The sequence below is a fragment of the Lichenostomus cassidix genome, chromosome Z, assembly GCF_008360975.1.
Source record: "Lichenostomus cassidix isolate B80296 chromosome Z, HeHo_3.0, whole genome shotgun sequence".
Taxonomy (NCBI): domain Eukaryota; kingdom Metazoa; phylum Chordata; class Aves; order Passeriformes; family Meliphagidae; genus Lichenostomus; species Lichenostomus cassidix.
In genome coordinates this window covers 4,845,068-4,871,669 of record NC_139511.1, presented here as the reverse complement: position 1 = coordinate 4,871,669, position 26,602 = coordinate 4,845,068, and the positions used below count along the sequence as shown (strand labels likewise).

The 26,602-nt window shown below is 39.9% G+C and overlaps 1 protein-coding gene across 7 annotated transcripts in view; it reads left to right on the top strand.

Annotated features, from left to right (window-relative positions):
* The window catches only part of CAST (calpastatin), a 50,681-nt gene that overhangs the window by 19,823 nt on the left and 4,256 nt on the right, over positions 1-26,602 (top strand). For 3 of the 7 annotated variants that reach the window (XM_085043398.1, XM_085043396.1, XM_085043399.1), the window contains exons 4-26: positions 6,798-6,857; positions 11,130-11,180; positions 11,311-11,367; positions 11,525-11,641; positions 12,625-12,723; positions 13,242-13,343; positions 14,092-14,172; positions 14,269-14,310; positions 14,927-15,022; positions 15,167-15,259; positions 15,939-16,037; positions 17,208-17,291; positions 17,955-18,002; positions 20,370-20,474; positions 20,771-20,866; positions 21,212-21,313; positions 22,372-22,455; positions 22,960-23,007; positions 23,169-23,264; positions 23,808-23,906; positions 24,621-24,722; positions 25,932-26,024; positions 26,446-26,499. In XM_085043398.1, the coding sequence (XP_084899524.1) occupies positions 6,798-6,857; positions 11,130-11,180; positions 11,311-11,367; positions 11,525-11,641; positions 12,625-12,723; positions 13,242-13,343; positions 14,092-14,172; positions 14,269-14,310; positions 14,927-15,022; positions 15,167-15,259; positions 15,939-16,037; positions 17,208-17,291; positions 17,955-18,002; positions 20,370-20,474; positions 20,771-20,866; positions 21,212-21,313; positions 22,372-22,455; positions 22,960-23,007; positions 23,169-23,264; positions 23,808-23,906; positions 24,621-24,722; positions 25,932-26,024; positions 26,446-26,499 (1,908 nt within the window). Of the gene's footprint in view, positions 1-4,512; positions 4,642-6,797; positions 6,858-11,129; positions 11,181-11,310; positions 11,368-11,524; positions 11,642-12,624; positions 12,724-13,241; positions 13,344-14,091; positions 14,173-14,268; positions 14,311-14,926; positions 15,023-15,166; positions 15,260-15,938; positions 16,038-17,207; positions 17,292-17,954; positions 18,003-20,369; positions 20,475-20,770; positions 20,867-21,211; positions 21,314-22,371; positions 22,456-22,959; positions 23,008-23,168; positions 23,265-23,807; positions 23,907-24,620; positions 24,723-25,931; positions 26,025-26,445; positions 26,500-26,602 lie in introns of those variants that run through there. The other 4 variants (XM_085043401.1, XM_085043397.1, XM_085043402.1 and 1 more) reach the window with 4 other exon arrangements.

The window sequence follows — 26,602 nt, the reverse complement described above, 5'->3', positions numbered from 1 at the left end:
GAAGCAAGGATTGTGTGATATTGAAGTGGTTTGTTTGCAGACACACAGAATTGGAAGGAAACAGATGAAGTCTGTTACCCTGCTTGGAATATTTGTTTCCTGATCACTTCCAATATCATGGAAGGACATCAAACAGAAATTACCTTTGTATATACTAAGGCCTTTAGAGCAGTAAGCCAGGCTGCATACTGGAATCTAGAAAATTCCTCATGGCCACAGATTGAACTGTGAGTATGTAAAGGTTATTGCTGTGAGATGCTCTTCCTGAACTGTGATCTACTAGCAAAGTCTTCCCTTCTGCTTCCAAAAGAAGCAAACAAGCAATGTGCTTCTTGCCGTCAGCTGTGGGATACTTTTAAATTTTTTGCACAATCCTAAACTTCCTGCATATAAGCAAGCCTAAACCGGGGTGTTGGAAGTTAAAGAAAGAGTCAAATAGTACAAAAATTACTTAAAGTGAATTGTCATTCACTGGCCTCAACCAGTGTTGTGGTTTTTTGAGCATAAAGCTGTTTCAGAGTCTTAACAGTTGCTAAAATAAACAAACATGCCGCTGTTAAGCCTTTGACTTGAATTAGGTTGCTGAAATCCTGACATCCTAAAACAGACATCTCACCTAAAGTTGGTTTGGCAGTTTCTAGGAGGTGTGAAGAATTTGCACTTGTTCTACACTGTGGCAAATATAATACTGATCTTGCTGGCTGATTTGCTTAATGACGTTTCATTTAGTGTGGCCAAATTCAAATGCAAATAGGTTGTCTCGAAAAACAGTGCTTAAAAACCTGTTAAGTTAAATTTGAGTAGTGTGGCTAACCAGCTTTAGCTGATACATAAAATTCAGTGGTGCAGTATTGAAGAGTTTCATCTCTGTGCCAGAATGGCAGAAATTTTATTCTAGTTTTCAAAGCAGAAGAAATCAGTAAGACTGAGTCTGTCTTATGGAAGTTGTCTGTTTCAATGTTGCATGATCATCAATAAATTTAGCAGCACCTGAGGCTGTAAAAGAGTCTTTACAAGCTAATCAGCATCTCAATTTCCTGGTTCAAACCAGTCTCTTAAAAAATTGTCGTGTTTTTGTTTCATGAGGAAATGGCTGTATTTCCTCTGTGTCTTTTACCATCTCTAAATGATGGTTGATCTTGCTTCTGGGGTTAATTAAGATTAATAATTGTTGCAAATGCTCATTCTGTGTGGTGAGAAGATGGCAGAATAATGAAATTTTAAGATTATTCTTTTCCACTTTTTCCACAATAGTAGCTGCAGAAATTTGAACTGTAATGATAGTATAAGATTGTACATATTTTTTTGTTATATTAACACCAGCTGAGTTTATGAATGTTAAAAGCACAAATGAGCATCTCTAGAGACAGGGTTTCTTCTTGTGTTTTTTTTTTTTTTTCCAAAGGACGGGTATTTGAAAGCAAATATATTGATGAATTGAACTATACTGAACTACATCAATTAAAACAGGAATCTTTGTTTGTAACATGCAGCGTTGTTGAGTTTCAGTAATGACAATGGGCTTTAGACATGTGGCAAAGTCAGCCATCAGAAACTGCAGCGTTAATCATTTGGAAATGGTTCTCACCACTTCTACAAAGAAACCCATCACAAAAGGACAGCACAAATACACTGGTGTCTGAGTAATACACAGGTACTCACTAGAAACCTGCATCCTGCTGTTCCATTTCATTAAGTTCTTAATATGAAGCCTCCACAAAATTAACTGAGAGCCTGAAATCTTGAATAGTTTTCTTGGTTGTTGTGGGGATTTTTATCTTTCTCTTAAAAAGCTGTTGTTTTTCTTAAAAATGCAATAGCAGAACTGCATGTAAGAGCAGCAGTTGCAAAATGGTAGGATATTTTGAGAATTACTTGGGATGGAAAATGACACAGGAGCACTCAAATTTGTAAGTTTTGATCTCTGCCATTATAGATACTGTAACAATAACAGGTATATAAAGAGTTCATATCAGTGCTAAATCTTTTTACCCGTTTTAAGTCACTGCATGGCTTTAAATGTACGTTTATACATTTATCTATTTATTTGTGTACACACACACCCTCTCCCACCTTCTGCCTCCCGTGTGTGTGTCCAGGGATGGAAGGGCTGCACAGCCCTTGCCACACACCATCAAAGCAAGCGAGAGATTTAACCTCTTAAGGGCTCAAGTGGTGTTTCACACTTCAGCGAAATAACTCATTATTTTTCACAATGGTTCTCTGAAGGGCTTTTGCTGCCCACATCTTACAAGCGCTGTTAATTAAAGCATAGTATCAGGGCCATTAATGGAAAGAAGCAGCCACTTTACAGGTAGTCAGGTAGATTAGGTTTTTCCCTTGGATTACTCACCCTGTGAGTTAGTAATTGTGAAATCACAGGTGGTGTGAGCCTGAGAAGCAGTCCCAGCTCAGTCATGTCTAAGGGGTGTTAGCCCAGAAGAGAACTTGGGTGGCTCTTCAGACCTCTGTTCTAGACAGAGGTCAGCTAGATCACTCAATAAATATTCATTAAGCTCCCCCAAGGGCTGCTGGAGCTGGAGGTGTCTGATTTGTCCAGGCAGCCTTTGCCACAGAGTGACTCCTCTACAGGAGGAAGATCTTTGAGCACAAACCTGAGAGATTCTTTGTTAAAGGATAAATCACTGTCTTTGTTTCCCATTTTCTTGGGTCCCTGACCAGAGTACAAAACATCAGGTACTGACTTGCCTTTTCTGTCACTAAGTCCCTCATATGTACTTTTTCTTCATTTTTTCCCCCTAAACCTGTCTTCAGGTCTTTCCTTATTCATCTGTGCTGTAGTGTGATGGCCAGAATTGTCCTAGCACTTGACCCAGAGAAGCTCAAGCCAAAAAGGTTGAAAGTTATATTTTACATTTATATTTATGTTGTCACAGCAACAGATTACTTTTCCCCAGATTCCTCTTCCCCAGTTTGTTTTTGGCAGGAGTATCTCAGCCTGTAACATTGTGGCCTTTGCATGTTTTTGTCTTTATTGCTGCCTGTCTAGAAGGGTTTGGTGTTGTTTTGGGTCTTTGTGTTGCTGCCTCTGATCTCCTTCACCCTACCAGCAGTGTCAGAGATCCCTTCAGGAACTCTGTTTTATTCAGACTGGAAGCTGGCTGAAAGCAAGATTGTTGAAAAACAACACTGGAACCCAGTGTTACAGAACAATTCCCCATTTTATTCGAGAAAATGTCACCCCAAGTAAAGTGAGAAGTTGCAGTGACAGTGTGTCCTCCTCTGGAGGTTTGTTGCTTAATTCTTGTGGATTCTAATTTATTCCCTTCTTGTCATCTAAGCATTTCTGAATGGGGTGCCTGGTAAATGTTTTCAGCATCTCTTCTGGCTTTGAAGGTCTCCACCTGGTGCATTCTGCTCCTGTCTGAGGCTGGGCAGTGACCTTCCCCAGTCTGATGAATCTTCCTGATGAATTTCCAGAATTCATAATTTTAGTTGACATTAACTCTCACTGCTTTGGGGTAGTAAGAAAGTAGTTCTGGGAAACCGAGAGCCCTCATGGATTTCTTCACCTGCTGTTTTATTTTTCTTTTTATTTCGATGTTTGTCACCATTATTTTCTTCTTCTCATGTTGCATTTTCCATTTTACTTGCAGGTTTCTGAGATATATACACCATGAGACTAGATAACCGATTTTTAATAGGGTGTTTTGTTTTACTAACCCACTTTTTGTCTTCTGTGAAAGTTCTCTTTCAGCAGTAGCATGAATATTGCCCTGCTAACTTGACAAAAGAGTGTCCAAGGGTATTCCTTCTCTTACCAGGGATCAGCCCTTCTTGGAAAGCCATCCTCTAACTCAAGAGCTCCTGAGGTCCTCTGGTCAGCTCTGTACAAAGCCTGATCCCTGTTAATTACCCCACGCTGCAGGTCACCCAGCAGCTCTGCTGGCAGGGTGGGGTAATTAACAGGGATCAGGCTTTGCTTCATCAGTGTTATCCTGCAACCTGTTCCCTGTCTTTCAAGTCCCTTCTGTGGTGGTTTTGGGAGTCTTGTGCAGGGAGCATCTCCTGGTGGGCTACTAGTGGTCCTGGATGGCATGTTGGGGATTTGCCTCCCATCTCACTCAAGAGCTGTGTGTTAGCCATGCCCAGGCTGGGATCCTGGCTGCCCCTCACTCACAGGGCACCAGGGCTGGCACAGCACCCTCCAGAACCCATGCCTGGTTCCAGGCAGGACCCACAGGGGTGCAGCAGCAGGAAAACAGGAATCAGCACTGATCACACTGGTTTTCCCCTCCAGCTCTGCCCTCCAGGCATCCCTGACAGCTCAGAGGACACCCCACTCTCCCTGTGCAGCATCTCCTGACTCTCTCTGCCCAGCCCCAGCCTCCTGTCTGGTCAAACCCTCTCTGTTTGGTGTGCCAGCCTTGCTGCAAGGGGCTGCTGGGGCCGAGCACGCCGGGCTGTGAGCAGGGTGTGCCACAGCCACAGCTCTGCGTCAGGAGGTTGGGTATTGTGCTGGTTGCCAGGCAGCACTTTAATATTTACCTCCATGCCTGACACACGTCCTGCGTTGCTTCACGCCTTCTGCTCTCCCTCTGTGGGGCCGTGGCAGAAACATCTGGGCACAGCTGGCAGCAGGGCAGGGTCCTGGGGAGTGGAGCACCAGAGCAGCCCACGGTAAGAGGTTGATCCCTGGAGCTGGGCTGGTGGTGACAAGGTGGCACAGTGGTGACCAGACTGGCCAGAGGGGTTGGAGGTCAGCAGCATTGTGAGTCTGGGAAGTTTGGCATGGCTGCAGACCCTGCTGGCTGAAGGGCTGGCAGGATAAGGACCCCACTTTTTCTCTTTTTGGGCAGAGAGTGGAAAATAGTGGGCTTTTATTGTGGAACTCAAGCAGGAAGTGGCAGAAGCGAAGTGTGGCACAGTGCTGGTGGTCCCTGTGCTCTTCCCACCTGTCCTGCTTTTCCCCTCTGGCTCTCCAGGACTTTGTTCCCCTGAGTTAACCCTGAGTGTCCCCAGGGAGGGTAGCTTGATGTCCTCCACAGCCACTGGTCAGCAGCCGTGCTTTGAGCTGTTTACTACTTTCAAACTCCTCCTCTTCCTCCATGAGTACTTCCATTCTTCACCTCTTTGCTTCTGCTGGTCACTGCCCTCCAGCTGGACAGGGCAGGAAGGTGCAGCTAGTGTCTTGGGAGGTTTTCACTTGTCCCTGCAGGTTGTGGTGGTGCTGCTGTGCTGGGACATGGGAAAAAATAATTTTTCAGTGCATTTTAAGACAGTGGCTAGGTAGGAGTTTTCTAGGGCAGGAAGGGAGAAGGGCTCAGATAAATGTTTTTGTTACTAAACAGACAGGGATTAGGGTGACTAATATGAAGGTGTAGAACAGATACCTACTTGTTAGTCATGCAGAAGGAATTCAGATTAATTTCTTGGAGAAGAAAGAAAAGGAGAGGAAATCTGTTATAGAGCAAAGTAAGAAAAATACCATGTTGCCATCAGGTTACCTGATGGAGAAAGTGGAAATATATTAAAAGGTTATTAAAAAACTTTTGTTCTCCACCCTGATGTAGGAGGCTCTGTGCATTACTATGTGTGTCTCCACCCATATAAAAGTTCCCATCTATTAGGTAGTCAGTCTGTAGGTATATGGAAGCAGATATTATTTGCTTACTTTCCTGTAGTGTAACAACTGCAGATTGTCTATAGTATATGTTCAGAATTGTCAAAGCTCTCGCTCAGGTGTGTGAGACACCAGCTAAGCTGGTGGGGAGACCATGCTGTCATCATCATAGTGTGCTTTTTAAATTCTGTACAGCTTTTTTCTTGTTGCTGAGAAATGCTTGTACTGCAGAAAGTTAGGGAAATTAAAAAATTCTCCATGTGGAATTAAGAAGTCACCCTGGGTTGTGGAGTAGTAATATGGCCTTTGAGTTAATTCAAACAGTATGTCTGTTTTCATACAGCAAGTGGCATGGTAAACAAAAGCAATGTAAAAAAAATGGAAGAGAAGACTAAATGTAAAAAAAAAAAAAGACTTGTGCTGTTAATTTGTGACTTATGAATGTGTATTGTGACAGAGATGGCAAATCACAGAATCACAGAATGCAGCTTTGAGCTTATACAAAAATACAAAATACACCTCTGAGCAGAGGGTCATGAAGCAGGAATAGAGGAGTAGTATTACTCTAGTATAAAGTATTGATGAGGCAACTGGAATATCCATTTCTGGACTTTGAAGTTTGATACAGCAACAACAGAAACACACCATGCTGTTCTTGGATTGACATCCCTGCAGCCAGGGAAACAGACCATGTCCTTTGTAGGGTTCCAAAAAGGTCAGATGACATATAGGAACATTGGGGGGCATGTGCTGCATGCATATTAATTATTCCTTTTTATCTCAGCATATTTGAGTTTTCTACCTAAGTATTAAATATTTTGTGTAAAGAAATAGTGAATCCAAAGGCACAATTTTTATTAAAAAAAATTTACAAGAAATGTGGATGAGTCCTGCAAAGTAAGTATATGTGCTTCAGTATGAGAGCAGGATTTGAATTTGTCTTGATACTTGATGGAAAATTTGCTGTCAGTACATGTCAGAGGAGAAACAATAATGTTATACAAAGGTCTGTGGGCATCATCAAATTGTCATAATTCTACATGTATGTATTGTGGAATTACAAGTCAGGCAAAAGATCTAAAGCAATAACTCTAATTTTCAAAAATAATTTATTCTTAATTTTCAGTTGGGAAACTAATGAATTCAGGTTCTTTATGCTTGCTTAATACAAGTGTGTATAATAAAATTAAAGTTGTTGCATTTTTTCTTTCAGAAGCAGTCTCCTCCTGCGGATGCATCAAAACCACAAATAATGAAGCCATCTGAAACCAAGGTAAGAATTTCAGAAGAAAATCATGCTTGCATGTCACATATGTAAAGCTGTGGAATTTCCTTTTTAACACTGATACTGAGTAACTTTACTCATATTCCTTAGCTGTAGCTAAGGTATCTAAAAGGTATCTAAAACAGTGCTGTTCAAAACACCCAGAGTTTTTTACGGCAGCAATAGAAAGAAAATTAATTACAATGTTTAATTTTAGCTCCGTCACACTTTGTTACATGTGTATGGCTCCCCCCAGTGTAATTGCAGGGTTATTTACCTGACCATGGTTTTTCACATACTCAACAAATCCAGGATGAGCTTCAGCTTTCTCTGCATGTACAGCTGCATTCTCTCGTTAATCTCCTGTGTTTCTCTGTCTGACAGCTCCCTTGCCTTTGCCCTTCATGCTTGTTCTGTCTTGTTTTATGACTGGGACTTCCTCAGTGTCAGGGCTGTGTCATCAGTCGTGTCCTCTGCTTGTTAGGAGAGAGTCATACTCCTCCCTTACACCTCCGTTGCCTAACAGGAGTTACATGTGTTGTTTAAACAAATGATTAATGGTTCTCCCTCCACCTTTTCCATTCTCCACAGCCATAACAGCAAAACCAGCAAAATTTGGATGCCAAAGCAGACCAGCAGGGACTTGTGTGATGGTAGAGGCTGAGGCTGCCTGCAGCTTGTGTAAATGCCAGGGGTGAGGGTGGGAGAGGTGCCTGCAGGTGCTCTGGTGCAGTCAGAGCCAGCTGTGCAGGTAAATGGCGCTGCTGGAGGGCCTGCCAGGCAGCCCTTGAGCACCTAGAATGTGTTGGTACAGCCAGTGCTGAGGTCTGGTCACCTTCATTATGGTGGGTTTTTTCCCCATTTATCAAATGGGAAGTTTCTTGGTGGCAGCCTTTTCCTCTTGTCTGTGATCATTCTGGCCTGCATCTCCATCTCTGCATTTGAACTTGGCCATTACACTCCCCTCAGCCTTTTAAAACCTTTTTCCTCCACACACACGTACATCTAAGAGCTAATGACAATTAAACCCTTTTCCATTTGTGCACAATCATCATTACTCACAAATGAAGGCATCTGCCAGCCTCTGGTTTCATCTTCCTGTTGTGTTTGTGTGGGCAAACTCATTTGTGTCATGTTCATTAATGCTGTGGTTCTCCATATGGTCTAACCCAGACAGATATGGTCTTTGCCTACTTGAAATTTAAAACAGCTCTCAGAAGAGTGTGGTAAATGAGCCAAAAATAGAGTAGCAGAGGCATGCTTCAGCACTGTGAGACTGGTAAACACAAATCCCTTTGAAACAGTGGCCTGCATTTGCATGTGTAACATAATTAATGTTTTCTTTTAATGTCTGTTACATTATTAATGTCTTGCTGCTGCTGGATTAAACAAGTCATTTGCATTTTTGACAGTAGACTTCTTTGAACAGACGTAAGGTTGCTGAGTCACTTCAATTTCTAGTCCTAAATTCCTTGCAAATTAACAGCTCTTTCCCAATTGCCTGCTATAACCACGTCTCATTTGTCTTCCTGAAGTCTCTCTAGTGTGCCACTGCTCTTAAACATGCTCTGGACTCCTCTTTAGCTTTCAGTTCTCTGTGTATGTGTGTCCTTTGACTCTAATGAACCCTCATTGTGCCTCTCTGAGAAAGCTTTGAGTTCACTGTGGCAGAGGAAGGAATGTGGAATTTCTTGTTCTGTGGGCAAAGCCTGGGGTTAGGTGGAGAGCTGGGAGGACCAGGGTGTAGGGTCAGCAAAATCCCTGTGGATTTTGCAGGGTTGGAGGAAACAGGGTTTTGCAGGGTTGGTGCTGCCACTGCCACTGTCACAAACACATCTCCTTCAGCTCCCTTCCTTTTGCCCATGTTTGTGCAACTGCGCTGCAAACCAGTGAAAAATCATTATTTATTGTTTCCAGACCATTTTTCAGTCAGTTTGAAACACCTCCTCTCAGATGCTGGCACAGTGCAGGTGTTAGCAGGCAGTTGAAGGGGAAGTGGAACATCTTTTTCTCCATAGGAATTCAGTGCACACAATCAGCTGATGCTGTGGCTTCAGTCTGTGGCTGCTCACAGCTGACTGTGTGAAGGATGGCTGAATAATTCCTCTGAATGGATGGTCTCATACTAAAATTGTTGGTTTGATTTGCCTGTCCTTTTATTTCCTTTTTATAATTAGATTTGAACTTTGGAATTGCTAATAGTGTATCTAAATAGATGTGTCTCTGTATGTGAGCAGGTGTTTATAATCGTGGGTTTTACTGTGACCTCAGCATGCTTTTGTGTGCAAGTCTTGCATCAAATCCTTGGCCATATGGGTCCATTTATTCTTCAGCATTGTCAAACATAAATTTAATAGTGTGGGCAATCCTGCACTTTTTAAAAGTTACAAAAGAATAGTGAGGGATGCATACCTTACACAGAAAGATGCATTAAGTATTCAATAAAATAATATTTACAGTATAAAAAAGGAGACTTGCAGTTGTTCATAACTGGTTTGGCAGGTCCAGAATTTGTGTTGAATGTTCTGTACAGGTGTTGTTGGGTGTGGGCAGAAGTGCAAGTACATGTATTTTATTGTCCTGCAAAGAGGTGTGCTCAGTCTTCTTTTGAAAAGCAGATAAGGAAAACCTGAATTTGGGCTCTGATGGCAGGGTACTTAGAGTCCTGAGCAGGCAGTAGTCCCAGAGCAAAAAAAAAAGTCAATCTCTGTGTTTTTGAGCTTCATCCTTGCTCTTCTGTTACATTTTTTGCACTTTGCTTCTGAAGTACATCTCATATCTGATTGACTCTTTGATGCAGATTTTACAGAAACATACCCAACCTTAATTTATCTTAGAAACTGGGAAAATTCAGGATTATCTTTTCATTACAGGATTATTTTGTGTACAGGTACAAAAATAGATGTGTGTGTCTTTGAGTTAACCCTATGGCAGTCATCTAATAAGGACACACAAGTGACAGCATATAAAGCATGTCTGAACCTGAGAATTGCTGTGCTTTAATCATGTTTTAGGCATCAAGGCAAAATACAAAGCAGGGAATTTGGGGAGGAGGTGGGAATCTGAGAGCTGGAGTGATGAGTTTGATTTTTTTAAAATATTTATTTTTAACATCTTTTTCTCGCTTTGAGAATTTTTGGTTCTCCCTCTCCATCAACATTTTCCCACTTGTGTGTGGAGGTGTGTTCTTTACCCTAGTCCACAGCTTTGAGATCTTTGCCAAGATTATGCCCAGGAATCTGCATTTAATGTGTGCTCAGGATTTCCCAGCCAAGTGTCTGCAGTTCAATGTGAGGGTGTGAATACTTGCGTAACAAATGGTAAACAAACTTAGCAAATTTCCCTGTGTGGTCAGCCAGAAAACGGAAGCTGGATGCTTACAAATGGTAATGAATGTTTGGGAGATGAAAGGCTCTTTCTGTGTTGCTCACAGCACAGCTGAAGTAGCAAGAGCAGGGAAAAAATAGGAAGAAAAATATGGTGAGGAAGATGGCATTTTTGGTTTTCTGTTTTCTTAGCAGATATAACTTTAATTCCAGATATAATAATACCAGATATTCTTTCATTTTTCAGTTTTAGTTCTTACATGATTCTCCTAGTAATAATTTATTGCTTACTGTACATTGACTTGAGGTGAATCACAGGAACTGATTCTGTGGCATGGCTGCAGGAAGTTTCCAGGTGTAAATCCTAGAAGCACAGTCATGCCCTGCTACTCTAGCCAGGTTGTTCAGTTCTGTTGTAAAATAAGAGCATTGGGAGGTTACAGAGGAGAGGAGAAATAGGAAATTTATGCTATGTGTAGGATAAGGATATTAACTGAACATACTCCATCCCATGTGTGTCCTGTTGAATCTAAGTAATTGTCTTTTCTGTCAGGACTATGTGTATTTTTAGAATTATTTATTTTACAATTATTTTATTGATAAATTAATGAAAAATAATTCATTAAATAATACTTGAGGTAATTTCAGACATTGGTAGTGGCAATTTGGGTTTGTTACCTAACTGGTCACTATATTTAACATCTTCTTTCCCTCTCAATCCCCCACATGAGGAATGAGTGTGACTGTGTGTGGATGTTTGCACACTTTTGAGTGCTCTTAAATCACTGACAGCCTGTGTTAGGATGCTGCAAATTCCAGGATCAGTGTATAGTAGTTACACAGAACTGTGCTGACAAGTGTGGACCTGTCTGATATTCTGCCTTACATAATCTGATCCTCTGCAAATAACCACACATATTAACCTCTGTCTGAATAAATGTTGTTTATGTTTCAGTCCACACCAACAACCAAAGCAGGATCTGAAAAAAACACCCAGTCAGACAAGGTAAATACTTACCTTCCATCTTTGCAGAGTTGCTGCACTTTGGTCTTTGACTAACTTTGAAAAAAGAGGCTGAACTCTTGGCTATTTCTTTGTCACATGAAACTTATCTCATTTTTTTATTTTATGACAGCCAACTGACTCTCAAAATAAGCTGCTGTCTGAAGAGAAGCAAAAGGAACCCAGTAATGTAAGTTTTATAATTTTTCTCTCACTCTCTCTCTTTGAATTTTTTAATGAGGGGTTCTTCTGCTATCTTTCTTCTGTCTTCTACTTAAAAAAACCAGTTTTTTAATAATTAAAAGCCAGCCCTCCATATCTAGTGGTAATAGTTTATCTCCACACAGGGAAAAAACCAAACCACACCTACCACGACAACAGCTTCTAAGCCAAATAACACAGGAAAAGTAACTACAGCTCAGGCTGACCAGCCTCCACCAGCAACCTCCACAGAGACAGCAAAGGTATTGTAGAAGTAGCAACCAATTTTTATTATTTAAGCCAATTTTTATTATTTTATTGAGGGGATGTTAGGACTCCACATCAAGATGGATATTGTCAAGTAAGACTGGGCCCCCAAAATTCACTGTGCAGATAAGCTGTTGGCAAAGCAAGCAACATTAAGAACATCACAGTTTTAGGCCTTTTCCTGTGTGTTTGGAGCTCTTCTGTTTTTCTCTCAGGATTTTGTTAAGTTCCTTGTAGCTACACAGCTGTCCTTGGGTCCTTGTCAGGCTCTTCCCTTTGGCTCCTCACTGCTGTGTTGGCTCCAAACGTAGCAGGTCAGCCCTGGAAAAAGATGAAGTGAGAAAGGTTGGGGAAAAAAATATGCAGGGGTCGTTTCCACAGGGTAAATGGAGAAAAAATGTGAAGGAAAAGCATGTGGTGGCATCAGGATGAAGGTGTTTTGGTCTCCTGATCTGCACATGTCTGGTGATGAAGGCCTCCTGCAGCTGTACTACAGCACACTTATTTTTGGCAGTAAATGAGAGTGCCAGTAATGCAGAAGTCTGCATTTTGTGTGGTGTTGCTCCTCCACCTCCCTGCCTGCAGCAGTTTTCACCCCACCTTGAGCACCTTTTGCAGCTGGAGTTTGATGGTGCATTGAGAGCTACGAGGAGCAAATGACAGCTTTCAAAAGAGACTTGGAAGGGGCCTTGAAGCCTTTTTTGCCCTGCAGATTTCTTTCACTGGCAAAGTAAAAAGAAGGAGGTAGAGTGCTTAAAATAGAAAGCTTTATTTCCCATCGCAGAATCACACTGGAAACAGAACTTTTTAGGCAAAGCTGACTTTGCCTAAGCATCTGGGTGCTGTGCAGGTGCACCAGACAGTTGCTGAGTCCCAAAAACCATGCACAGCCTCAATGTTGGATGTTTTACTTTGTGTTGTCTCTCTTTTAACATTGCAATAAATCATCTCTCATTTTTTCTTTTTTTTTTTCCTCCAGCAGAAGTCCAAGGAGATGCCCACAGTGGCTGGTGCAGCTGCTGGAGCAGGCACAGCTGGTGCAAGTGTGGTTGCTGCTGCTGATAAATCAAGTACTGAGGTTGGTAAACATAGCCCCAGACAAAGGCCTCCCTTGTTATAATGCCTCAGAGGCTGCTTCTCTCTCTGAAACACTTCAGTTTCAGGAAAATAAATAAATGGGTAACTGCTGAAGTATTGATACATCCTCAATGTATGTATGATGGTGAAAGGACACCTGAAAAAATAGGGAGAGAACTAGTGGTTTGTCATTTGTGTTTTGTCAGATAGGACTTTTTTAGAAGCTAGCTTAAAATTATACAAGCTTCAAATTTATTACTCTGTCTTCAGTTATTTTTTAATATATATGCATGTATATCAGCTGATACATAAATACAAAATATGTTGTTAAAGACACTGGAGAATTGAGTTTAGAACAGTTCTCACTGGAAAACTTGGGAAGTTAATGTCCTGCTGAAAGAAAGCTTTTGGGTTGGTTTCTAGGAGTCTTCTACAGATTCACGAGATGCTTCAGATTTTTTTTTTTTGAGTTTTTCTTTCCAGCATGGTGACTTCTATAATGCTTTGCTTCTTTTTTAGCCTGGTATGGATGAGTCAGCACTTGACAGCCTAATAGATACCCTTGGTGGACCTGAGGAAGATGTGCCTACTACTCCTGTTTACACTGGTCCAGAAATTACGGTATTTTACACTTCACATTCTTGTTTCTTAGAAGTCTCATCCCTAAATTACATCTGTAGTTGCTCATTACTGCATTGATCCAGGAGTTGTCACTGTGATCTGCTAAGAGTTAAAGCAGAGTGTGCACAGTTACATTTTAATGTTGGTTTTGTTAATATAGAAATTACACAGTTTTGGGTCTATTGCAGTAGAAAACACTAAAGCATCAACAAAGTAAGTTTGTTGTTTTTCTGAGCTGACTTCCAAGCTTGGTCTAGAGTGGATTTACAAAAGGCAGTGATGGAGGGAGGTGTAGGAGAGTGTAAACAACCTGGAAGATTTCATGTCTGCTTGAGAAAAACAGAGAATTAGGGGAAGAATGCATAACTTTCTGAGTCTGGGTGGGAGAGTCACATAAAAAGGATTAGGATTACAAGATCAGTGGCTCAGTACAGTATTCAAATGCAGCAAAAATTTTGGAATTTATACATATTTAAAAATCAGTCTAGGTTCAGCAGTACATCCTATGGTCTGAGACACTGAAATATTAGTAATCTGGGAATGGATTTGTAGAGTTCTGCTGGATGATGAGCACTGTTGAAGCAGGTGAAGAGGTGTGTGCATATCAATAGGTGCTGAAAGTGACTATACTGTGTCCTAGCCAATCTTTCAATTTTCTTTCTGGAAGTGTCTTTGTAGGTAGCTCTATCAGAACTTCATTTCAGTAGAGAACAGTGCACAAACATTAATGTGTGCCTTATTTTCACAGGAAGATATATATTCAAAATACTTGGAAGAACTGGGCAAACGGGAAGGTAGTCTCCCTCCAGAGTATGTTAAATTGTTGAAGGTTAGTGAGTTTAAAAAACCACATTCTTTATGTGTGTTTTCTCTCGTATTGGATATTTCTGCATCTCATTTATTGCAAAATCAATTCTCATTTCAGAGCAAAGGTGTGATCCCACCAAAAGCAAATGACCAAGATGAAGTAAGAGTTTTTTTTTATATATATATATATATATATATAAAGGGAAAGTAGTCCAGATGAAAATAACCCAGTTATCAGTGGATTCCTAGGAAAATATAAATGCTGTCTGTTCTCCAAAAGTCCCAGGCACTGGGAGTGGGATGTGAGGTGCCAGCTAATCTAGCCACTGATAAAACTAGATGGAACTTGGCACAGATGTTTTTAATAAAGATTTAGGAGTTTTCAGGACACTGAAGATGAAATCAGTCAATTAAGTCTTGTAGAGATGTTGGGTGTATGAATAACTAAGGGGAGAAATAGTGTGCTAGCAGGAGTCTCTTAGTAATGCCTTCAGCAAAGATTACTTGTATTTCTAAACCTGACAAGAGATTTCTGTCACCCAGCTTCATTCTGCTAGTTAGGAAGTTTGACATTCTAAAAATAAAAGCTTATCTGAAACGTGAATCAACCAGAGAGGAGAAGTGCCACCTTTCTGTTTTGTTGAGTCAGGAACTTGTGCCAGTGAGGTCACTGTGTGAGTAATCATGGGAGACACTCAGGCTGTAAACTGAGCTTGACCCATGTTGATATTTGAACTTTCTCATGGTCATAACTTGGTTTGCAATTCCTTGCTCAGAAGCCAATGACGGATGATGAGCTTGCAGAGGCCCTGTCATCTGACTTCACCTGCAGTGCTGCTTCTGCTGAAGAGAAGAAGACAAGTCTGACGGAGGTATTGACACTTTCCCTGCCATTGCATGCATTTGTGACAGACAGAAAAACTGACAGTTGTTATGATATTTCATTTTAAAGTGATTAAATTTCCTGCTTCTTTTCTTGTTTTGCAAATTTGCCTGTAATTTCATCTTGCTCACAGAAACCAAATAAAGAAGAAATTGTGCAAGTACAAGCAGCAAATTCAGTCAAGACCTCAGTTCCTCCTAAGGAGAAGAAAGCAAAATCAAAAGAGGTATGTATAGTCATTCTTTCACTAGTTAAAATTAAAATTTACACTATTATGTGCTCCTGATCTCAAAAAGATGCTCATAATTCTCTTTCAGTTGTTAATCCTCTTTATTATGGAAAGTATAGGAATAACAAGAATTGCCATTGCTCAGACTCCATTGTGTCTTAAAGGTCTGACTTCAGTGGATCAGATGATTTTGCTTCTGGATCTTCTGCAGTTATTCTGACTGCAGTTCTTCTGACTAGAGGCACTAGAGTAGAAATATTAGCAGGAAAATTTTGTTAGCTGTGTGATCTGTGTTTGAAACTTGGACATTATGTAATTTTGTAATTTTTTTACAAACATTCTTTTTTTTTTTTGCTCTGAACAGACCAAGTGTGACCTTACACTTCTTTGGTTTGCCATGTCAAAGCATATGAGAATTGTGTTACATGAGGGTTTTTTGTTTTGTTTTTTTACTTCCTTTTTTTTTTCCTTCTTCCCTTAAAAAAATCCATATCTTGACTAAAACTGTGCTAATTCTATCACATAATGTGGTGGTAAGGAAACTGGGTAAAACCAAACCAAAATGACCAATCTGGTGCTGGCTGTTCCCTTCACATACAGCACAAAAATACATAAGGCAAAACCCGTGTTGATTAAAAGAAATAATGAAATGGTTTGCACATTTTCTTAAATGCAGGAAATTAAAGATGATGCACTGGACGCTCTTCTTGATACTCTTGGAGGACCTGAACCTGAACCTGAAGAAGATCCTACCCCTGTTGTAGAGGTGTCAGAGGTAACATCTCAGTCCTTTTTACCCTGGCTCCCAGGTTCTGGCTGTGGAATCCCAGGTTCTCTTTGTTAGACACTGGATAAATGTGTAAAATAACAAGAATGTCACTTTCGTATCAAAGACCTAAGGAATGTCTGAGTCTTCAGTGGTTAAGAAAATGAAAAAATTAAGAATCCCAAGTGGATGCAGGTAGAGTAGAACATAGTAAGATGGTCTGGAAAATGATAAGCATATAATTTGTTTGCCTATACAAGCAAACATACACATATACATACATACATACTTTCATACACACATTCACTGGTAGATACAGCTCTGTTTTGGGTTTTTTTTCCCTGTACTGTATACAATTTATAGCAGGCTTTCATTTTGCATATATCTATTGTTTGATTTTTAATTGACTTTTAGTGTTTGTGTGCTCGTTTTTTCCATCAAACTCCATTATGTTTCTAATTTGAGTCTTGCCTTTCACTGTTTTCTGAGAGTTTTGTCTTTGCTCAACAGACAGAATTTAAACAGTGACCGTGTGTTACCTTCTAACTTTTTAGTTTAGTTTTGCAAACTCTGCCTATAATCATACTTATAGGAGGATTTTTCCTGTCTTCACATACAGCTCAGAGCAAACAAACAACAGCGAAATAGCAAAAAACCTTCTGTTGCTGAGCTCAATTTTTACAAAAGAAAGAACTTCTTGTTTTGCATATTTAGTCAGTCTGAGCCTTCAGATAACTTAGTGGATGCATTTCTTCATGAAGGAGGCCCAGAAAATTAAAAGCTTTGTTTTGGTGCCAGTGATGGAAAAAGATGTGGAATTATCGCTTGTATCATCAGAGTGCTGAAATGCAAGAAAACCTGAGGATTTTGTACACACAGAAATTTTAAAAGTGCTTGCCACTAAGATAGAGCTCTGAATGCTGTCTTAAGTTTTCTAAGATTTAAAATAATTTAGTTGTATTCACTTGTGGTGTTGAATCTTAAACCACTATGATTTTACCACAGACATTGGACAGAAATAAATTGAGGGATTTTAGTATCTTGTTACATGGAAAAATTTATCCCATGCCAGTTCTTCTGCACACAGTAGGCTGAAGAATTGTGATAGTGAAGTTGTTTGCTTTGAGTTTTTATTTTAATTCCTTTAAGTGATTTTTTTTAATATTTTTTCTTTTTAAGGCAAAAGCCAAAGAGAAAAAGGAGCAAAAGGCTGGAGAACGTGATGATACAATACCTCCAGAGTACAGGTTAACGCCAGAGTTGGTAAGTTTCTCGTATCTCCATTGCTTTGTAGGTAGGACTTAGTGTCTGACACTTTTCTTTCATTACAGACAGGGAAAACAAACCTGGGGAAACAAACATGGGGAAAACAAACCAAACTAGTATTTAATCAGTGGTTTTCTCCTTGGTTATTTCTGTGCCTCTGATTTCTTCCTTTTCCTTTGTGGGCATACTGCTTTTTTTCAAGCATTCTGGGCAAATATCTGATCTCACTTATTCCTTCTCTATGACTGATATTTCTTGTTTCTGACATTAAGTATCAGCATTGTCATTAAATCTCCTCCCTTTGCAGAAGTGCTCTTTGGTATCACTTTCTAAAGTAATCTTTAAACACTGATGTAAAATGGGTGGGAAAATTGCAGTATTTTTTTTTTTTCCAGTTGTCACTCAAAGTGGTGGACATTGGTTCAAAGTTAACCAAAACAACAGCAGAACACTTTTTGATCTCTTGTATTGTGCTGACATCACATTTGCTTTTTTGATCTATTTACCTGGCCGTGTAAAAATTCCCCATTTAGGGAAATTCCTGTCACTGATTTAATCTTGTGTATGTAATTTACTTTACATTATTTTGCTGGTGGTTACTGAGTATGGCACCTATTGCAACAATGGAAAAAATGTCAATAATACTTAATTTACTTTTAGGATAAAGATGGAAAACCAATATTGCCGAAGCCTGAAGAAAAACCAAAGGTTAGAAAACTGACAATATTGTAGGAGTGTGGCTAGATACCCTGTTTTCTCCCTCTCTGTCATCACTTCTCTCTGTGCCACGATGTAAGTCTCTTGGTCTGCTTGTGTGTTTTACTTCCTTGCACAAAACCTGCTGGTCAGAAGCATCAAATGGAAGTTGGTTTTATTGAAATTCACTTGTCTGTGAATGAAGAGCTCATATAAGGAAAATGTTTAGAGAGTACCAAGACAGGAGAGAGTTACAAAAATTAGTGCTGGCCCAAAGAAAGGCTGTGTGTGGAGTTAGTGTAAAGTATTCTGCAGAGGCCTGTTGGAGCTTTTAAGGACATAGAGAGGTGAAGCAGGAAAATCTTTTGTTTTCTTGACAGTTTCCTCTCATTAGTCATCAAATACAAAGGAATGTGACTGGAAAGAAGGAAAAAAAGCTGCTGTGGAACATTTTCCTAATCACAAAGAACAACTTGGACTTTGCAGAGTACCCATCGTGGCCTAGAAAGTGCAAAAGAGCATTAAAATATTGAAAGAGAGAGTTGTGAGGATTCATTTTAAAGGCACAGGAAGAAAGCAAAGGAACTGAGCACTGAAGAAACTGAGGGCTCCACATGGGAAATACTGTGAGTTGAGGAGTGCTGCCAAAAATTGGAAAAGCAGAGGAAATCTTCACTCTGCTGAACCGAATGTGAAGGTCAGGACCAGTTTGAGTGAGAATGACACAGTGCCTTCTGAGCAGAAATGTGAAGTCATTCCTGTTATCCAGGGTAAAAGTGTGGAGGGGAGGAACACAAAGGCAGTGATGGAAAAAAGACTTTTGGTCTCTAAAAATTTGTGTATCAGGTCTCAGACGTGTGATTGTTTTTGAGTGGTGGATGTTTGAGAGCTGCACAGAAGGGAGTTCTTGCCAAGCATGTCATGAGGAGTAAAAGAGAGCAGCTCTGCTGTGGGGGAACAAGGCTCTGCTGCCAGGAGATAAGCCTCAGGAGATAAGCCTTCCTGTTCCACAGGGAGCACAAAACAGGTGGCACACATTAAAAAAAAGGCTCCAGAAAAGAACATAAGCTAAGGGAGGTTGGTTCACTTTTGGGCTAAAGTCCTGTACAGAACCAGGGCAGAACACAAACTCAGAATCATGAGGTCTTTTGCCAAAAGGTTATTAAGTGGTTAGTAGAAAAATAGATACTCCCATGCTCTTCAACATCTCTAGATGGGAGACACAAATATAACTTAATCCTTGTTCTGTAGGTGTATAATGGGAATATCAGATATAAGTTGCAGTATCTTTCTAAGCAACTCTTGACTGTAATTTAAAGAAGGTGGTTTTGAGCAAGATGTGTTCACAGTATTGCTGTGGAATCACCACTGATATTTAGACCAGTGAAACCAAAATCAGCAAAATGAGAAAAGCTGTGTTAATAGCTGGTGACCATCACTCACTTGCAATTCTTCCATGATTTCTGGTGAAGTCCCTCCTTCAGGATTTCAGCTAGGGTTTGTCTTGCTTTGGGCCTCCACTCTGCAAAGCCTTAAGTACATGTAGTTGCCTTACTTCTGTGAAAAAAGGTTATTTATTACCTAAGTGCCTTTTTTTGTTTAGTGTCTGACGGAGGATTTCAGGCATTATGAAAAGTGGTACCTTCTGTGTTTAGACACTTTATAAAGAATTAGGGGAAGAGACTCATAGAGGAATGCCATTTTATGCATTATGAGTCTGTCCCTAAGCTGTGAAGTTCCATGCAGCAGGTGAATGGCCATCACTGCTAGCAAAGAGTTTAACATTTAGCTGCAAAGAGTAGTTTGTAGCATCCCAGGATCATCAGGTATATAGGTGTAGAGATATACAGATTGCAGAGGCCTAGTTCACATAGTGTCAGTAGATTGTAATAGACCACTCACAGCAGGAAACTAAAACTGCATTTTTATTCACCAAAATGTGCAGTGAAACCCACTGAGTGTCAGCAGTCAGTGGACATGCTAAGGGAGCTCTCAGGGAACTCTGCTTCTGCTAGTGAATATTAGCATTTTCTTCCTAATTAAAAGGTTGTATTTTCCTTTTCAGTAGACCTGTAAACAGTCTTGAGCATTATATATCTGGTTCTCTGTATTATGTTTTATATTATATGCACAGTTCACTTCATTATACTGACTTTCGATAACAAAGCTACTGATTTATTCTGAATAGTGTTTTTCTTAATTTTATGCACTCCAAAGTTAATGCTGCTTTGCTGCATGTAATTGTGAAAGATTATTTCAGTGTAGGCTACAGATGTTTTCCTGCTTTCTGAGCAGCTGAAATACAGTTCTTGAAAAAGTAAATTAAAAAAGAAGCAGTGAGTCACCTGTACCACATATGCCTTTTCTTTTTTTTTGCAGCCTTTGAGTGAATCTGATCTTGTTGATGAATTTTCGAAGGACTTTGCCTGCCCTGCACAGCCTGCAGTACAACCAAAAGCACCAAAGCCCTGCAACACATCCAAAGTATGTCTTTCTGGGTCTGGAGAAGCTGACACTGACAGTTTTGCTAAGACTGAATAGCGCTACTGTTCTTTCAAAAAAAACCATTTTCATCTCTTCCTGTTTTGCCCTCCCTGTTGCCTTCAGTGGAACAGGCACTATGGGCACTCAGCTCTTCATTGAGCATCTTCTACCTTTAAATTTAGACTTTTCTTTTGCTTTTAGTATTGTATTTAGAAAAAAAAAAAAGGCCATTTAACTGGCACATTTTGTGTTTCTAAGCATATTCATTAAAATGCAGTGTAATTGTTCTGTTTCAGAAACCATCAGGTTCTGTGTCTGCAAAAGCCACTGAGGATAAAGTGGTCCCTCGTGCCACAGCTTGTGTTGTGCAGTCTGCAGCTCCTGTGTCTTCAGTAAGTTGTGGAGCTCCTTCAGCTGGAGCTAAAGCAAAAATCACTGTTTCATTTATGGGATGGTAGGGGATGTTGTCAGGATGCTCCTTTCAGTATTGCATGATCTTCCTCCATAGTGGAAACCCACAAAGGCTGAGTGGTTTCACATACCAAAAAAGAAAAAAAGCATACTCAAGCACAAACGGAGTGGTCAGTGACCTTCCTCATGGAGGAAACCAAACTGACAGTTCTTGTGGTCTCCCCTAGCTCTTATTAAAGGTTTGTGAACCTAATAGGGACTGCAGGAAAGGACAAAAACAGGTTTCTTCAACTCCAAACTAAGAATTTTTTTTTTGCCCCATACAGGTTGGTCCTGTAGCAGATGAAGCACTGGAAGCCTTGTCCAGTAGCCTAGGAAAGAGGGAGCCTGATCCAGATGAGAAAAAGCCTGCTGTGGACAAAGTTAAGGTAGAGAAAAAAATCAGACCTCAAAAAATACGAGTGTTGCTGTAATTACCTTCAGGGTTACTCCATTTCCTTGGGTTACAAACAATATAAACAGAACATTTTCACCTTTTTTTAAGAAAAACAAAATGTACTGTTGAAACCAGTTCTGGTCTGCTTAGGAAGTACTAGTAGGATTTCAACACAGTGAGCACACTGTCTTAATAACTCTGACTGTTGCAGTGCAGTAGTTCTCTCAGTTCTGTGGGAAAACACATTTTCTGTGGGAAAACACATTTTCTGTGGGAAACTGCTGAACTGAAGTAGAATTAAGATGCACATCAGGGGTAGCACACAGTATGGTCCTTCTTCCTTCTGAAGGAACCAAATTCATGATGAGGGGTTTAAATTAGGAATTATGCACAAAACTTTGGATTTTGTATATTTAAATAGGAAGCCATAAGTAAGTCACCAATTTCCTTTCTAAGGGAATGCTGTTCATAGGCACAGTCCAAATGCCCCTATGTCCCACCCTAATCCAGATGGAATTGACTAGAGTCAAAAACCAGAAACTGGAGTCAGAAACCAGCCCTTCTGGTGCCTGGAATTCTGTCAGGCAAAAGTTCCCTTGGCCTTAGTCCCTTGTCTTAGTTGGCACTTTCCCAGCATGACTTGTGTGGGGGTAATAATTTTTGAAGTGGACTACTGATTTCTCTGTTCAGCCTTCCTTTGCATGCAGTCAAGGCAGATGTTAAGTGGATTTGCAAAAAATCAAGAATTAATATTTAGAATGCTGTTTTGTTGTTAGTCCACCCTTGTCTCTTCACTTACCTCTGCTAGCTTCATTGAAATAGGAAGAGCCACTTCTGATATGTGGAGGAAGAAAGAGGGAAAGGAGTGAAGGCTTTCTCAAGAGAAGATGTTTTCTTCTAATTTTCATGAGATTTCTATCTGGTGGTTGGGTTGAATGAGAAAGGCCAATTTGAATCAGTAGGCTGAAGTCTGAAAACTTGCTCATGTGCATTTCTGCTGGGGTGTAGTCAGTTGTTTTTCTTACTGTGATTCCTGTTTTGCCTTCACAGGAGAAAAACAAAAAGGATCAACGCAAAAAACTGGGCGAAGAAGAAGAAACAATTCCTCCAGAGTACAGATTAAAAGAAGCCAAAGTAATTTATTTAACATGCTGTCTTAGTGTTGCTTTCCTTTCATTCCTCAGAACATGTGGATGAAACTGAGACTCCCATTTCATTTTGAAACACTGATACTTTAGTTCAGCCATTTTTACAGTGTGTAGAAATTCTGGTTTGTAGTTCCCAAATGTCTGACATCTATCACTGGATGCCTGTATGGACACGGAAGTGGTTTAGATGCAGATACCTGCAGATTAATAATTCTGTCTGAGATTGGTACACTGGAGTCTTTCAGTAGCTTCTGGTATTTTAGAACTAAATAAATTGCAATTGGTTAAAGCTGTTAAAAGAACCCCAAGGACCTGGATGTTTTAAGAGGCATCTTGAGTAGCAGCAGTAGATGCTACAGAGGCTGCTGGTTAGATCCCTGTCTTGTGTAAGGCTTGCTGTTGCTCAGGGAATGCTCCCAGAGTGCTTGTGTTGCATGGCTGTGTTGCAAGGGCTGCTTGGTTTAATGCAAGGCACTTTTTTTCTTTGTAGGATAAAGATGGAAAACCAGTCCTACCAAAACCAGAAGAAAAGTTACAGGTAAAAAAAGTGATTATTTCAGATAACTGTTTCATTTGTGATTTACTTACCAACTCTCAGCAGGGCTACACAGTGTTCAATTTAAAAATGTCTGTGTTACCTGCTTACTTTTTAAGAGATTAAGAGCCTTACACTCTTCTTTTTTTTCTTTTCAATGGCAGCCTATGAGTGAAAATGAACTTTTAGAGGGTTTGACAGAAGGATTTTCCTGTTCTCCATGTTCACCTGCACCATTACCTACATCAACTGTACCAAAGGTGAGTATTAGATTTCTGAAAATTGGTTTCAAGCTGTTTGAATAATCTTGACATTTTTTATGTTTTCCTTATTTAAAGTTCCTTAAATGAAATCCACTAACTAAAAATTTAAAATACTTCTTGCAGTAAGTTAATAGAAGAGCAGGACTAAAAAAACAAACAACCAACCAAAAAACTAGTTAAGTTACATGATCTATCTTTTTACCAGTTGCTTGCCTAAGTAGTGCTTTGCAGCTGAGGATTTTGAAATTGTTACTTGGGAATATTACATGGGCTTGGTGAAATCTTAGTTCTTCTGGTCATTTTAACCTGTCATTTTAACAGGTCATTTTAACCTGTTAAAACTTCAGCTGTGACAAGGTTTAACCCAGTAGTTGAGATGGAAGAACAAACTGAGAAAGAAGAGCAGTTGCACAGTTTGAGGGGTGTTTCAATCTGAAATAAGCAAAGCTTCTAAGGAAAATTAAATCCTTAATTGTATGGGCATTGTGTGGAGTCTGATGAGTGTTTTCCTCTATCTTGTCCCCTGTGTTTTTCTTCCAGAAATCCAAGGAGAGTGCCAAGCCTGCAAGTTCCTCGGATGTGATCTCTGCTGCTACAGTTTCCTCAGTGCACTCAGCAGCTCCTGCAGCTCCTACCTCAGTAAGAAACTTCTCCTGTAGATCTTCACCCCCAAAATGAGGGGCTGAGTAGTGAGGAGAAGCGACAGCATGATCTGGACAGTTTTACCAGGGTGGACTGTAGCAAAATTTAATAATTTGTTGCTAAAACTGGATGTTGCAGGGAAGGAAAATGTTCCCCTGGAGAAAAGAAAAAAAAGAAAAGAAAGAGTGTCTGGGCACCCTGTTTTCAACAGACTTCCACAAGCATCACCATGACTCCCTTTCAATACCAGGAGAACTCTCCTTCGTGGCATTTATTGCAATGTTGCTCACACATTCTGATCCATACAGAGGGATCTTCTGGTTTTCCCAGCTTGGTTTGGAATGGGAATATAAAACTCCTCCTGCCTGTTTTAAGGGCTTTTTTTCTATCCAAGTTTTGAATAAAATTATAAAACGAATGGCAGTTGCCAAACAGCAATCATTTGATAGATCTGTTCTCATTACAGCAGCTAGGCTTATTTATAACAAAAGAAAATCATTAAAATAAATCACATAGGCCCTTCTTGAAATTATGTTTTCTGTGGGTGTGAATATTCTGTATTTTTCCCCAGCTATTGTGCCGCACTTGAATTACAAAGGGAGAACTGTTTGTTCACTGAAGTTGTGCAGTTCATTAGCCAGTACTCATATTGGTGAATTACATCATTTTTGCAGCAGATTTGCTTTCACAAATGTGTTTCTGTTTTGTTAGGGAGGAAAAGAGATGGATGAAGCCTTGGATCTCCTGTCTGATTCCCTGGGACAGAGAGAACCTGACCCTGATGAGAACAAACCAGTTGTGGATAAAGTAAAGGTAACAAAAGACATTCTGAAACTTGAGCAACCTGGGGAGAGGGAGGAGTGGGAGGGAATAAACAAAACCAACAAAAAAACACCAAACCACCCAGAATCTGCAATAGTTCTCATATGCTCACAGGAGTATATGGCATGGGGATTTTAGATGTTGTAAGGGTAAGGTTATGGGAAAAAAAATCCATGCTCTTACGTGTAGGTATATCAACCACTTTTCAGTCATCTGGATTACTTGTGTGTTCTGTGAAAAGTGTTGATTTTGTTAATATACTTTAGCCACGTGTAGGCAAGAGTTGAAATGTTACAGGAGATTTGAAATAATTTTAGTTCAGTTCCTTTCACTGCCATTATTCTCATTATTTTTCAGATGTCTCCTCAGCCCTCAGTTCCTAAAATTGATTTTCTGGCCCTTTTTTTATCAGGCTTTGGCTTTTATAACCACAAGTATCAAGTTCATTTAACCAGTCACTTTTTAAACTTCCTTGCTTCTGCTGGTTTTGTCTTCATTTAGTCTTCAATAAAATCCTGTGAAGACCCTCCTGCTAATAAGAAAATCAATTTCTGCATAACAGTAGTAATAGTAGTATTAAATTGTAATCCGAAATATCTGAGGTAAAGTACATAAAAACCAAACCATCATATGCTGCCTATCGATAAGCTTCAGCTGGAATCTCAAAGGCAATTTCTAATTTCAGATCAGGTGGAAGTTGTTGGTGCCTTAGCAACAGGTTTATGCAGTCTGGATAGCACATGAACACCTGATGTGTGAGATCTCAGCAGCTCCTCTGAGAGCTGTGGAGCTGTAGGAGCCCAGCTGTCTTCAGGTGTTGTTTTTTACAAAGGTATAGACAATGCTTAGATTTAAAATTAAAAAAAAAAAAAGAGATCCTTAAAATGTCTGCATTAACACACACAAACACATGCAGCAGCAGCCTGCTTAAAAACCTCTTTGTGGGTTTCTGTGTGGCATGTTTCTGTTACGCTGCCAAAAATCAGAGCAGCATAAGCTGGAAAACAAATGTACTTTTTAAAACTTTCAGGCATGAAACACACTTCATAGTGAAACAAATAAATTGAGATTTTCCCAGTAGGTTTAATATTTTAAAGTGAAAAAGGCCATCTGTCTTAAATCTGATAAGCCCCCTGACTTACTCATTGTTAATATTTCTAACATGGGTATTAAAGTTCTTAAAAACTCAAATGCTTTCAGGAAAAGGCTAAATCTGAACACAGAGACAAACTTGGAGAGAGAGATGAAACAATACCTCCTGACTATCGAAAACTTTTGGAGTCAGGTGAGCAGGTAAGGAAAAACTTCCCTAGTTTTTATTTGCAATACTGGAAGTTTGAGTCTGTCTGAGCCAGTCTGTCCTCTTTGGAATTACAAGTTGAATAAGTGAGTGTCTGTACTGTATTTGTGTATTAGGGTTAAACATGGAAATATCCTGCAGTGAGAGCAGCTCTATCCTTGCATGCTTATAAGTCAAAAAACAAAAGGGGAAAAAAAAGGAGTTTTGTTCTTCTTTTGTTTGTGGGTTTGGGTTTTTTTTTTCAATTGGGCAGTCTGCACAAATAAATCACTTCAAACTACTAAAAAACATCTGTTCAGAATGGTGCAGCTTCCTTGGAAATCTGTTAACACCCAGCAGTGCCATACGTAAATACTTGTATTTTTAAACTAATCTGGGCAGTTCAAAATGAGGATGTGCTTTTTTCTTCCCAAGAGTAAACCGGCAAAGTCAACAGCAAAGGATGACGTGAAACACAAAGGACAGAAGGTAACATTTATGATGGGGTTTATTGAGAATTTCTTTTTTTATATTAATGATATTTATTCTGTGGGTTTTTTTCATGCTGTGGCCTTTGATTTTGTTTCAAAGT